The sequence below is a fragment of the Eublepharis macularius genome, chromosome 10, assembly GCF_028583425.1.
Source record: "Eublepharis macularius isolate TG4126 chromosome 10, MPM_Emac_v1.0, whole genome shotgun sequence".
In the NCBI taxonomy this organism is placed as follows: Eukaryota; Metazoa; Chordata; class Lepidosauria; order Squamata; family Eublepharidae; genus Eublepharis; species Eublepharis macularius.
In genome coordinates this window covers 65,636,311-65,649,697 of record NC_072799.1, presented here as the reverse complement: position 1 = coordinate 65,649,697, position 13,387 = coordinate 65,636,311, and the positions used below count along the sequence as shown (strand labels likewise).

At 40.2% G+C, this 13,387-nt stretch overlaps 1 protein-coding gene across 1 annotated transcript in view; it reads right to left on the bottom strand.

Moving 5' to 3' along the window:
• TLL1 (tolloid like 1) overlaps positions 1-13,387 on the bottom strand; it is a 157,251-nt gene that overhangs the window by 26,743 nt on the left and 117,121 nt on the right. The window contains exons 10-12 of the mRNA XM_054990558.1: positions 5,439-5,541; positions 1,688-1,804; positions 494-639 (exon numbers count right to left, since the gene is read on the bottom strand). Of these exons, the coding sequence (XP_054846533.1) occupies positions 494-639; positions 1,688-1,804; positions 5,439-5,541 (366 nt within the window). The remainder of the gene's footprint in view (positions 1-493; positions 640-1,687; positions 1,805-5,438; positions 5,542-13,387) is intronic.

The following is a 13,387-nucleotide window of genomic DNA, read 5'->3' as shown; positions in this document are numbered from 1 at the left end:
AGCAAACACTGCACAGACAGGAGTACACTATGAAGAGTCAAAAATAAAGATTCACAGCTATTAGAAAATGTGTAACAAACAACTCAGGTACTAAAAATGCAAAGTGAAAAATCCTTGTTACTTATTTTTAAATAACAGTAACAAGAAATAGTACTTTAAAAAAAGAAACAAATAGATTTAGAAAAGAAATAACAGCTCTAGTATTTAATAGATTCCTAAAGCAGCCTTGTGGAACAGGATTAGGCATTTGTTAAAAGAAACTATTGTCAGTTTTTAAAGCATTCCAATTCATCTAGCACAGATAACATAAAACCCTTTTAATCTTCTTGAAATTTATGCAATGGGAAAAATCTCAGCGGAAGAAAATATTAACTGTGGGGGTTGCTTTATATAGAGAATTCTTTGTTTCTTCATTGGCTTAATGAGGATTCCCTTAAATGTCACTGTCATTTATCCACTAGATGGTTTGCTGAGATCAGTTAAAAGGCTTTACCTCAAATGACTGAAAGGTTAATCCGACATTGTAGTTCTCTGACACCGTTATTTTCCACACACATTCCTTCATAGGTCTGTAGTCATCAGGATAATTAGGAGACTGGATCTGGCCTTCATTTTTGTGTATTTCACCTCCACAAATTGCTGAATGTATAAAAATCAACTTAAATACCTTCTTAATATTTATGTTAATATCAAACTGCTGATCAGTTAGGAGAAAGATGGGCGCATCACAGATGTCAAATTATCTAAATAAAATGTGACTCCTTTATTTACTAACTTTTTTTAAAACTCAAAGTAGTGTATATAGTTTAAAACTATTTAGTGATAGAGACTGCAATACAGTGTACAACTACACATCCAGTGTGCGTATCGTGCAGGCTGGATTTTAGCCACAGGATGTGACCGAGCAGCTTCCATGTTTGGATCCAGACCTGCTAATACAGGGGCTTCCCTTTGTCTTCTATGAGAGGGAAATGCTTGGCATGCACAGTGGGAAATGCCTGTGCTTTGCATAGAACATTTCCTTCTCATAGGAGAGGAAGCCCTTCACATGCCGAACTTGGGATTCTGCCATAGTTTGTATGTTTATGAAGAACTGGAAAATGTCATTATTACTATTCAGAACTCACTCACCATTTCTGGATATTCAGAGAAATAAAGCACGTTAAAATAAATAAAAGCTGTGTAAGAGAACAAACAACCATGCTCTCCAACCATGAGAGACAAGATACAGTTCTCCAGGGTTATAATCTGAGAACCCAGCACCCCTGGGGGGGGGGGTCTGTGTATTACTCTATAAACTACAGAGCTGGTTCAGCAACTGTTACACACTATTAAGCTTCACTGAATTCAAATGAGAAAATTCAGCATGTGCTTAAATCTCTCCTGTGCCTTTTTGCCTAAGAGGTAATGAAGTATTTGGGGCAGGGGTCAATTTATGAAGAAATGGCCAGAAATGGCTAATTTCTCTCCCCCCCCCCCCGCCCCTGCTCACATTTCTCCATTTACAACTTTCAGAGTCTACTTTTGGTACCGTGAGAGAGGGGGATAATGCACAGAACTGTGCGGCATGTCTAGTTCAACCATCTATTAAGAATAGCATTTAATTTATATATAAGCTATGCTTTAAATTAATATACTTTCCTAGGAAAAAAAACACGTGGTCCCTTTGAATTGCACACGGACTCACCTTCATAACTGGCTGCAAAACCTTTTCCTACCCAGTTACTGCTGCTACGGAACTCTATCCACATTCGGCTGTCACTAGATGAAAGGACATCTGGGAGTTTGTCACCGCAGAACCTACCTACAAAAAAAGAGAGTCAGTAAATGGATTTTAGGGTCTATCACAAGGAGACAACCCTGTACCTAAGAGTCTAATTACATGTGGCAGAGACAAACGCATGTCATTAAATGGGGGTCTTCCTTAAATACATTTACCTTAGTAGATGAGGGTACCATTTAATGCACACACACAGAAATCCCCTGCAATCCCTTCTCTCTGGGTTTAGTATGATTGCCTAGCAGGTGGGAGAGGGATAAACAGTGGGGGAGAGGCTGAAAACAGGAAGTGACGGGAAAGGGTTAGAGCTCCCTTTTCCATTTAAAGTTGCACTCATGTCCTCTTCCAGATTTGCATATACATGGATGTGACATTCTCCTGTGCAGTTTCGTCCACTCTGGTGATTTTGGTTAGCCTCTTCTATGCATATATATATATATGCATTTATATATAAATAAGCCCAAATAGTATCATTATACAATACACATATTACCATTACTTCTGAGACTTCTTCTCACTGGAAAAGTAATGAGACAATGGTATCATATTTCATATATATATACTTGCTAACCATGTGATGTGGTAATGCAGCATCATTCTCAGCAATATCCAGAATTGTTCCCTGAGACTGCTTGAGACAAGTTAGAAAATTCCAAAATTCAGAATCCAAATCACAATGGCAAATAGCTACTCTCAGAGAGAGAAAAGTAAGGATTTCAGATTTGTAGACAATGAAAAGCAACACACATGTCTCTTTCCACCCCCACTCAATCCAGATAAAATTTGCAGGCTGTGTACCCTTCTGCCAATATATTCTTCCTGCCATAATACAAACAGATAGGGGAAAGGGTTCAAGTTTTTAAGCAATTAAAGGCAAAATACAGGGAAACAAATGACATTCATTCATTGACATTCCCATTTGACTGTGTTAACCAGCAGAATATAGTGACAGTGACTTTTTATTCGTTTGGAAAGGACGCACATTGCACATCTCTACTTTTCCCTCTATCCTTTAGTCTGTACCAACTTCCATTCCATTTCCATATCTTATTTCCCCAAGAAGAGAAAATCCTAATTGCATAAGATATGCAGATAGCATCCACTGTGGATTGGGGAGCTCCCAAATAATCTATAGCACAAAAGACAGGGATGATCATGGGAGAGAATGTCAGAGCCCAAGAGAGTAACTTAATTAGCTATAAAAATTAAATGCAGATACATAAACAGATGGGACACAACAACTATGGACATAGAGACTTGTTATATGCGTGCAAAACGAATATCTTCTGGACGAATGCCCAGCTTTATATAAATTTAAACCTGTCCACTTTAAAATTCTCATCAGAAATTGTTTTTTAAAAAGCGAGGAACACTCTTTTTATAGCTGCCAGAACTAGTAAACTCTCAATACAAATATTTTCATGTCTGCTGACTGCAGAAGTAATTGCACTTCACTGTATATGCTTAAATTTGGATTTCCAAGCAGACTCTGCTTAATTTCAATCATCTACTACGCCAGCTACAGTTAGTTCAGTACATTTGAATGAAGCTTAAGGGATCCCACAACAGCAGCCACACTAGCTCCCCATGGAGTTCTGGGTCAGGTTCAAGGTTTTGTTTTAAATCTATAAAGCTCTAAATGGACTGGGACTAGCGTACCTCAAGGACCGCCTCTCCCTGTATGTACCCCAGAGAGTGCTTAGATCAGCGAGTAAACATTTACTGTTGGTCCCTGGCCCCAGGGAGGCTCAGCTGGCCTTGACCAGGGCCAGGGCTTTCTCGGTCCTGGCCCCAACCTGGTGAAACTCTCTGTCAGAGGATACTTGGGCCCGCCAAGATCTTATATCCTTTCAGTGGTCCTGAAAGACAGGGAAGTTCCGCCAGGCATATGGTTGAGGCCAGTATTAGGTCCATCAAATGAACCTCCCTACCAGTGGGAGGGGGCCACATAGTCATCTATATAGTCATCTGCTCCCACATATGCGATGTTACAGAGTGATATCAACTCACACCTTCCCCCCTTTTTATGTCTAGTGGGCAGGGAACAGTGAAGGGGGTCCCATCTTGGGATGTCAAAATTTATATCTATTGAGATTTTCAATTACTGAAAATTATGCTCTTTTAAGACTTCTGATGTTATTGTTTTATTCCTTGTATTTTTATTATTGTTGTAACCCACCCTGAGCCCACTTGTGGAGAGGGCAAGCTAGAAATCAAATAAATAATAATAATAATAACAACTAAATTTCCCTCATGTGGAGTGTTACATCCCTGCCTCCCACTGCAGCTCCCCAATATCCAGCAAATGCTGCTCCTGGGAGTATATAGGGATGTGCATCTAGAAAACTTCAGTTTCAGACCGAGGATTCCAGAACAATCCTCCTAGTCCCCCTCCTAGTCTAATTAATTGATCCTCTGTGTTTTTCCTCAAGCACAATAACACACACACACACACAAACAATGGACCCGTAGAAAGTGAGTGATGGTGGGTAGACCAGTGGCAGCAGGCATTCCCAAGTAGAAGAGCATCACAACAAGTGCAAAAAAACCTATTCTGTTTCATGTTCACTTTTTTCCTTTTTCTATAGTCCCAATAACTTACTACCTTTGCATTCTGCTGCTGCCTGTTGGTTTCATGTTTCCTTGTTCTTTGTTCCCACAATGAGGGGCAAGTCCAAACCCTCCCTTTTGTTGCTCAGCATTCCTCTGCAAAATGGGGTATTCTTGTTACCTATCTTCTCCATCACCCAAGTGCAGGCAGGCAGAATGACTGGCTAAACTGCCCCCTCCCCCACCTGTGTTTTCCTCATAAGTTTTCCTTTCGCTGAGGGGACAGGGGGGATTGTTTTTGAAAGGACAGAGCAGTCAAATGGCTTACAGGATTGAGGAGGTGCAATCCTAAACAGGTCTAATCAAATGTAAGTCCCATGTTATTCAATAGTGCTTATTCCTAGGGAAATGTCTTTTGAATTGCAGTCTATGATTGAATTCTCCCTTTGAAACATTTTCAAAGCTGATAGGCAGGGAAGGGAGGGGGGGTCTCCCTTTGCAAGGATCTGATTGGCGGGGGGGGGGGAAGTACTCAAACACATTGGTCTCATTCCCTCTTCCTGCCAACAGAGTTAATTAATAACATAAGGTCTCTCTCCTTTTGGGATATGATTGGAGCTATTCAGGAAAATAAGCTGCTGAGATGCCCTGCGAGGCGAGCCTGCCCAGTGCTGAAAGTATGACATGAAACAAAACAAAACACACAGACTTTTAGTGGGAGGGACTTGTTTCAATTTAGTTTCCCAGTTTTGGTTCAGCATTCTGAAAGCTGCTTTAACAAGCTGAACCAGCGGGTTCTGTGTGTAATTTCAGCTCATTTTTTTATATTATGCACACCCCTATAGGAGGTCCAGAGGAATTACATGAGGTAGTCTGCACCAGAAAGGGAAATTGGTAGAAATTGCCAGTGTAGTCTGGATCCAACTCTAACAGTGCAATTCCAAGGAGAGTTACTCCAGTCTAAGCCCATTAATTTCAATGGGCTTAGAATGGAGTAACTCTCCTTAGGACTGCAGTGTGTCTACCTGATGAAAGTGATAACACAGATGCTGTAACTTCTCTTTTTCAAGCAGATACGGCACTCTGATAAAATAGAAATGGTTCATACCAAGCAGAGGTGATTTTCTCCAGTAGCCATCTCTTACTTCAATGTAGTCATACCAGCACAGGCTGCTCTTATAAAGGTCCATTGTTGTGAAGTTTAAAACAATCTGGAGTGCAAAGGAAATAAGCATGCCATACAATTAATTTAAATGTACTCTTATCAGAAAAAAGTTAGTTTCATCAACATGCTCTCTAAAGAGCGGACAGTACTAGAATTTTTATCTTTGCTTGTTAGTGAAGGGAACGCAGATGACATGAAGATAAAGCTTTGTATGTAGATGGTAAATGGCTGTCTAGAGCCTAGATTTGCAAACTGTGAAAACAGCTTATCCTAATGAAGTACGGAAGAGCCCCCTCTTTCCTGAGTGGACTGAATACCCCTGCGCTAAATACCCCTTTTCCAAGGGCTAAAGTTCTACATTAATTTGTAAGATTACCTTATTTTCCACTACCCCATCATGGCACTTGATTTTGAAGGAAGAATCTGAGGAAGAACTTCTGCTTTGCTTTAAGACTGGTTACTTGAGTATTATTTATTGGAAGAGGAGGAAGAGTCAAACATGCCCTCTTCTACTTCCAAGGTTAGATTGGTGACCCAAGCCATATACCTAGCTGCACGGCTATACACATGAGAAAGTCCAATTGCTCACTTGAGGAACTTATTATTAATCTTGGATTAATAAGGCTGACTAGATATTTATTTAATAAAGCTCTATCCTGCAGCTTCTAACCCATATGGATTAAAGTCAGAATGAATTCAAAACATTTCATAAATACTGCCAAAAGGATCTTTAGTGCTTCTATGCAATTACAGAAAGCGGAACTATTTTGAAAATGTGTAACTATGTAGAAGATTGTGCACATGGCAGACTTGTGCAGGTGCAAGATACTCCACCTCTGCCATGTGGAAAGGTGCATGTGGCCTGCGTGTCTCAGAATAAGAAGCGCTGCTGCCGCCTAGTGCAGGACTTGTCAAATATTAGAAGCAATGAAATAAATCCTTGGAAGTGTCTGAAATGAAAGAGTCTGGAATCTTCATACACATATTAGTCATTATATTAATCAACCGCTTCCCCCAAAGCCTGGACACCCTCCCTCATGAGAGGGGGTTGTTATGGAACCTTGAGACAAACATTTGCTTTTGTTAACACACATAGCAATGTTTTTATTTCAACTTCAGAGCACCTTACAAAAGATTTAAAATGCACCATAAAATTAATAAGATAAACAGAAAATATTTTGCCTAAAACAAATGGATAGGGCCTTCAATGGATGGAATCCTTCCTTTCCTTGACTACCTTTCCTGACACCATCACCTATCTGCACTGTTTGGTTTTTCTACAGCCATTTCACCTAGAACTGTTAGTAGACGTCTTCAACTGATTGTATTTAACTGGTATTTTATTTTGTAGATTGTTGTTTTAATGTAAATTTATATCTTATTTTTGTATAATATTGGACGCTGTTGTTACCCACCCTGAGCCTGCTTGTAGGAAGTGCTGGCTATAAATTGAATGAATGAATGAATGAATGAATGAATGAATGAATGAATGATCATGCTCATGAATGAGGCCTTTGCCATAAGGGAATGTCCAGAGATCACATCACAGGAACAGGCTGAGCATCCAGGATTAAAGTTGGTTTAACAAAGACTTTTCCCCCTAAAAAGAACCCTAGAACAATCCCCTAAATTTGATTATGTCTGAAGGAAAAAATGAGCAATCTGTCTCCCTTTCTGTGAGCATAATGAAATAATGATTGAGGAAAATTACAGCTACACATTTGCTTTTTTTCATTATCTCTATTAAAGGTGGAAGGGAAATAACAACAACATTCAATGTATATACCGCCCTACAGAACAACTTAATGCCACACTTAGAGTGGTTTACAAAGAATGTTATTATTATCCTCACGACAATCATGATAGGTGGGGCTGAGAGAGCTCTGAAAGAGCTGTGACTGACTCAAGGTCACCCAGCTGGTTTCAAGCAAAGAAGTGGGGAATCAAACCTGGTTCTCCAGATTAGACTACTGCAGTTCTTAACCACTACACCAAACTGGCTCTCACAATCAATCTTCATATTTCACTTTAGGTATAAACTGGCCTAACTAGTAGATAAAACAGTCTGAAGCGTTCTAATAAGGTTTCTTTTGTAAAAAGCTCGTGATGAGAACTGGGCAGTAGGCTATGGTGACTCATGTTTCTTGCAAAGTTCTTAAGCCTGGAGGGCACTGTTATGATATTCCGTGATCCAAGACCAGTTGCACAATTTCATAGCATTACAGACTGTACCATTGTACCATCGACAAGGCCTGGAGAGGTGCTCACTTTCTTTTTCTATGAGCACTTTGCATTTGTGCAAAGAAAAGAGAACTCACTTCGGTTTCTTAAGGAAGATTCAATGTCTAAAAGTGAGAGGGTACCTATGCTACAGTGGCAGTAAGAAAACCCCCAATTGTTTTAGAATACTAGGGCCAAAGGTACGCAGTTTTTTTTTTTTAAATCATTTTTATTTGAAGGGTCTGCTTTGGGTTGGAAACCAGTGTATGGGGAGGGAGGGTGCTTTAAGTGTTAGTATTGCTCAACAGTACAAATAGATGCTCCTCACAACTATTTCAGGTCAGGAAAGTGGTGCAGGGGGAAAGTTTAAAGCTCACCACCACCCAATGCATTATAGTATCAATCTGAATGGGACCCTTGCACATCTTAAAATTGAGTTTTAAATTTCACTGAGAATTCCGACCAATGAAGTACCAGCACGTATCTGGTTTGGTTCATAGAAGGTTCTCAAAGACAAAGACTTGGATTCTAAAACTCTCCTTAAAAGGTTAGTGTGCTGACAGAGAATGCATGACTTGATGCACTTTCACCTGATACCTGAATTCTGGAAAATATAGGCGGAACTTTCAAAACTCCACATGCTCCGGAGAAGGAAATAAAATCCATACGATGCCACTCCATCCTCTACCCAATCAAGGGGGAGGCAAGAGGGCAGCACCCAGAAGGGAGCCAGTGGGACTGATTCACCCATATGAACACATGGCATGGGGGATGGGGGATGGCACAAGCGAAGGTTTATTTAAAGCAACATGCCACCATCTCCTGCCTCTGTTTCCAACTTCCAGCACAGCACTTCCCTCCCTCCTATTGTTTCAGAATGGGCACAAGCTGGACACGTTTTGGAGCTGAGTAAGAATTTTTGCCTTTCCAGCCCAACTGTCATCAAGGCATATTTGGGGAGGGACGCCTTATCACTCTGAAGACCACAGTGGCCCTAGTGGTTCAGTTACCTTAGGTGTCAATTTCATCTGGTGGCGATATCAGTGCAGGTAAAGTGGGTTAAGTTCTCAAAATAAAGCATAAGTGACAACACAAAGCATCATTCCAAAGATGAAGGGGAAGGTTCTCAGGCAAGCACCTAAAGGCTATGGTGCTTTCATGGAACTGGAACCCAGAGACTTTGCAGCTAAGGAGAAAGGACATAGCACACCTTCTTTGAGCATCAGTAAATAGGGGTTTCTTCGACTACTACAGCCTACTGCTGGATAATCAAGTGTCAGCTGTGGCCAGAAATGCCTTTTACCAGCTTTGACCGGTTAGCCAGCTGTGGCTTTTCCTGGGAAGGAAAGACCTGGCCACTGTGGTACATGCCCTGGTTATATCTAAATTAGATTACTACAACGTGCTCTACATGGGGCTGCCCTCGACAAGTGTTCAGAAACTTCAACTGATGCAGAACGCTGCAGCCAGGATGTTGACGAGAGTAGGTAATAGGGAACATACCACTCCACTCTTGGATCATTTATACTGGTTCCCAATCTGGCTCCAGGCATAATTCAAGGTGCTGGTGATGACATTAAAGCCCTATATGGTTTGGAACCAACGTACCTGAAGGACTGCTTACTCCCTTATGAACTTGCTGCTGTCATCTCTGGAGACCCTGCTTTAGGTGCCCTTGCCTTCGGATATTAGGTAGGTTGTCTCAATAGTGACAAGAGAGGGCTGTCTCAATAGTGTCAGCAGAACTCTGGAACTCTCTCCCCCAGGAGATTCTCCTGACCCCTTCTGTTGCCATCTTCAGCCAGTGGGCGAAGAAGATGTCTTTGTTTTGCTTGGAATTCCTTCAGTGATTCCTCCCCCCCTCCCCGATGTTTTTAACTGTTGCTTTTATCTTTTGTGTTTATTTTAAATTCTTGTTTTAAATCGTTTTAATGATGTATTTGTGGGTTGGTTTTAGTGGTTTTTAAGAGGAGATTTTAATTTGTGTGTTTTAAATTTGTTTCAGTGAGGGGGGAAAGGCAGAGTAAAATCTTAATAAAGAATACATGATAAATAAATGTTCAGCAAAGAACCGCTTGGGCAGTATACAACTTGACTTCTCAATGCTCAAAGCAAGGGCGGGTCTCACTCCGAATAAAGGGATGTACAGTCAGAGGAGGCCCGACTCTTCTGCATTCCATCAGTTGCCTGCACAGTGATCAGCTGTGGGATGAGTTCTGCCCTTGGAAACCTCAGATCCTTATCTTGTTAAAACATACAGTACAAGTTGCCTCTTGATTATCCTAGCTGATGACTGGGAGGAGTAATTGTTTTTTGTCCTGTTCTCAGCAGCTTTGTAGACCAATTACATCCTTTTTTCCAGATAAACAGGGATGAATTTTCAGATTTTACTTGGGGGAGAAGGTGAGATTCAGCAAGATACAATGACCACCTACACAGGATACATTTGGCGTTAAACTGCAAAAAAAGAAGTTGTGCTATTTTTTTTTTTAAATAATGCTTCCGTATAGCAGTGATATCACCACAAAACACAGTCAGGCTGCTTTCTCTGTCTCTAGAGGAAAGGGATTTGTGCCTTTGGGACTGACAACCCACCCCCACAGTCTTTAAATGGCACCTCTGCAGAGGAAGAAACTATTCATTTGTTGACTGAGCCCCTTCTGCAAAAATGAATATCTGGAACTTTCATGCATTTAGTCATCATGAAGAGAACAGATTGTATCCATTAATAACATATATTTTTAGACAGTGACACCAGAAGAACTGCTTAAATAGCACTTGGCACCAGAGCATTTCTCTTTACCTCACAATTAATATGTTGTATATTCATTTTTAATACAGTGCATGTTTACTATGTACTGACTCACATCACCAATACATTGGCGATATATAGACATGATGACTACGACTGCATTTCTATGCCTGCTCAGGGAGAAGTAGCCCCCCGCAAAGTGGAACTTACTTCCAAGTAGATATGCTTAGGATTACTCCACTCAGTGGCAAAGAATGAGTTCACCCTCGGTGTGTAGTGTCAAAACAACTTCCTGCATCCCACATAGCAATCTGCACTGAATGTTTGAAATCCCCTATGAAATCAGAGTTATAGCTAAAGTGTATATTTCATAATAATGATGAATGGCAAGTCTCTGATCTCACCTGAGCCTTAAGTAGCATTTTATTTCAGAGAAAACAGCAACAACAAAAACATTTTAAATGCTGGTAAGCATGGGAAACCACCTATCAGAAGCTAAAGTTTTCCACATATGAAGACTTCCATTGATCTGCAAGGCAAGTGCAAAACTGGCTAGAAAATGTGTTCCGTTTCTTTTCCATATACCATCCCACATCTGCACATTCACACACAGCATCAAATCTTCAAGGATATATTAAAATATATGTATCAAAACACCCTTGCAACCAGCTCTTATGTGCATTTCCTCAAAATCAGGCCTTGCTTAATTAAATAGGACTTATATATAGGACTGCAGCCTCAGCCTTCTGGCTGATTGTGGAATGATAATTACCAAGGTTGATTAGTCAAAATCTTTAACCTTGTCTAATTGTTCATCTCAATCATAGATTGTTAGAAATCAAGAAAATTTTAAAGACGACAATATGTTTGGGATATATTTCTGAGTTTTTTCAGATGCATTGCCATTCTACTAATAATTTCAGTAATATCCTCAATGTTCCCTAAATATGTCCGCTCAGAAACAAGTCCCTGGAAAGATAACAAACAGCTAACTCAGTCAATTATCCCATATTGCTGTAATTCCAGAGGACAAAGTATCAGTGTCAACCTCCCACTCATTATTATTTTTTTAAATGGATCTAGGGATGCTTGAGGTCTTGTTGATTCAACTGCCTGGTAATCAGCAGGTGTGAACATGTCACTGATTTTATAGACTGATCAATTGACAGCCATTTGCTGGGATGGGGGGCGGGCAGGTAGAAAAGGGTGGCTGCACAGCACACTCAGCTTTTGGACATGCATGTTGCCTCCTGATGTCACTACTGAAAGGAGATAATTATTTTCTTCACAACCATCTTTTAATCTATCATCAAAAATGAATTAATTTTAAAGTAGTTTCTACCTTTTGTTGTTCTCTAACTAAAGAATTCTGAGTAGTGCTGGCCAGCATGGTTTCATTGCCTATAAATTAGCTGTTTCAGCAGACCAGTCACAGTTACTCAGGAAGAGATTTAGTTATCTCTCAGGAAGAAATTTAGCAGAACAAGGGAATGGATTTAATATGACATCTGCAAGTAGAATGAGGCTGGGTCCTTCATGTGTGTCGGCCTGCTTAAAGGTGGGCTGGGAGGCCAAAACACCGCTGCAAAGATCCCATCACCACCACCCCAGCCAGGATCCCATCTTCCTTGTCTGGAAGAAGAGGTCAGGATAGCAACCCTCAAACCAACAATGTATTATGAACAATAACCCTAAATGTTTATTAACTGGTTTCTGAGTACACGTCATAGGGAGCTGCTGCAGCATTCTTTCACTACTGCAGCTTTTAAAAAGAGGATCTCAGAAGCATTTTTTAAAAACCATTTCTTCCAGTCTAGGAGATGCAGCTAGGGTTGCCAGGTCCCCCCTGGCAACTGGCACGAGTTGAGGGCAGGAATTTACCAGGAGGGGTGCATGATCATCACCCCACATGATGACATCAGTTCCCTACTATTAACTCATAAACAGGTGTGTGTGTGTGGGGGGGGTGTTGCAGTATTTAAAATCTAGAGATTTGTAATCAACCATACAGAGAAAAATCTGCATTCAGACATTTGCATTGTCATTAATGCTAATCAATGCTAGAAGGCACCTGGATTTTTGAACCCCTGGTTACGAACATGTATCATAGTGACGAATGCAGTGCACCTATGAGACTGAATCTGAATCTTTACGGACAGAAACATGTTGCCTGCCACCCTGCTCAGCTAGGCTGTTTTAACCTTAATGAACGAAATGGGATCTGAGCACTCCAGTTGGCACAATTTAATATCACAGTTCAATTGTGAGTTATGCAGGTATAAGCAAAATTAAACCAGTAGGCTTAAGGCTGCCTAACTCTTTTTGGGATTGTTGCTTCAGGGTTTTTGCTACAGATGGATATACTTGGAAAATATTTTCACTATAAATTGATATACTTGGGAAATACTAGTTTAATCCTCTCATAAACTTAAAAGCTGTAGAAATTCTGAGTCATGGTTATTTTTATTTTAGGCAGGAAATATGTAATGATAACATATTTAACCACATTATGAGGCAGGCTTTAGTTTTTTAGTGCAAATTAGTTGTTTCAAAACACCATCTCCAGTGTTCCTGCATCCGGACTGCTATACTAATATTGCTTTTTCTTAAATGGAAGCACAGATAAATATTAGTTTAAGTCACTTGAATTGAAGAAAATGTATTACAGGAATCGTATTCGTTCTTCTAAAATAATTTCAAATGGCTTTGCATTTCTGAGAATATAGAAGAAAGTCCATTTCAAAAACATTATTTCTTTCTTTCAAGCTAGTGGTTAGTTTCATCAAGGATTATTATCTTCCTTTCTTCCAAGGAAGACAGGGTGGCATGCATTGGCTTGAAACCTAAGCTTTGCTTCCATGTTTTGCCCCTCTTTGTCTATTTTATTTTATTTTTATTATTTCATATTTATATGCCGCCC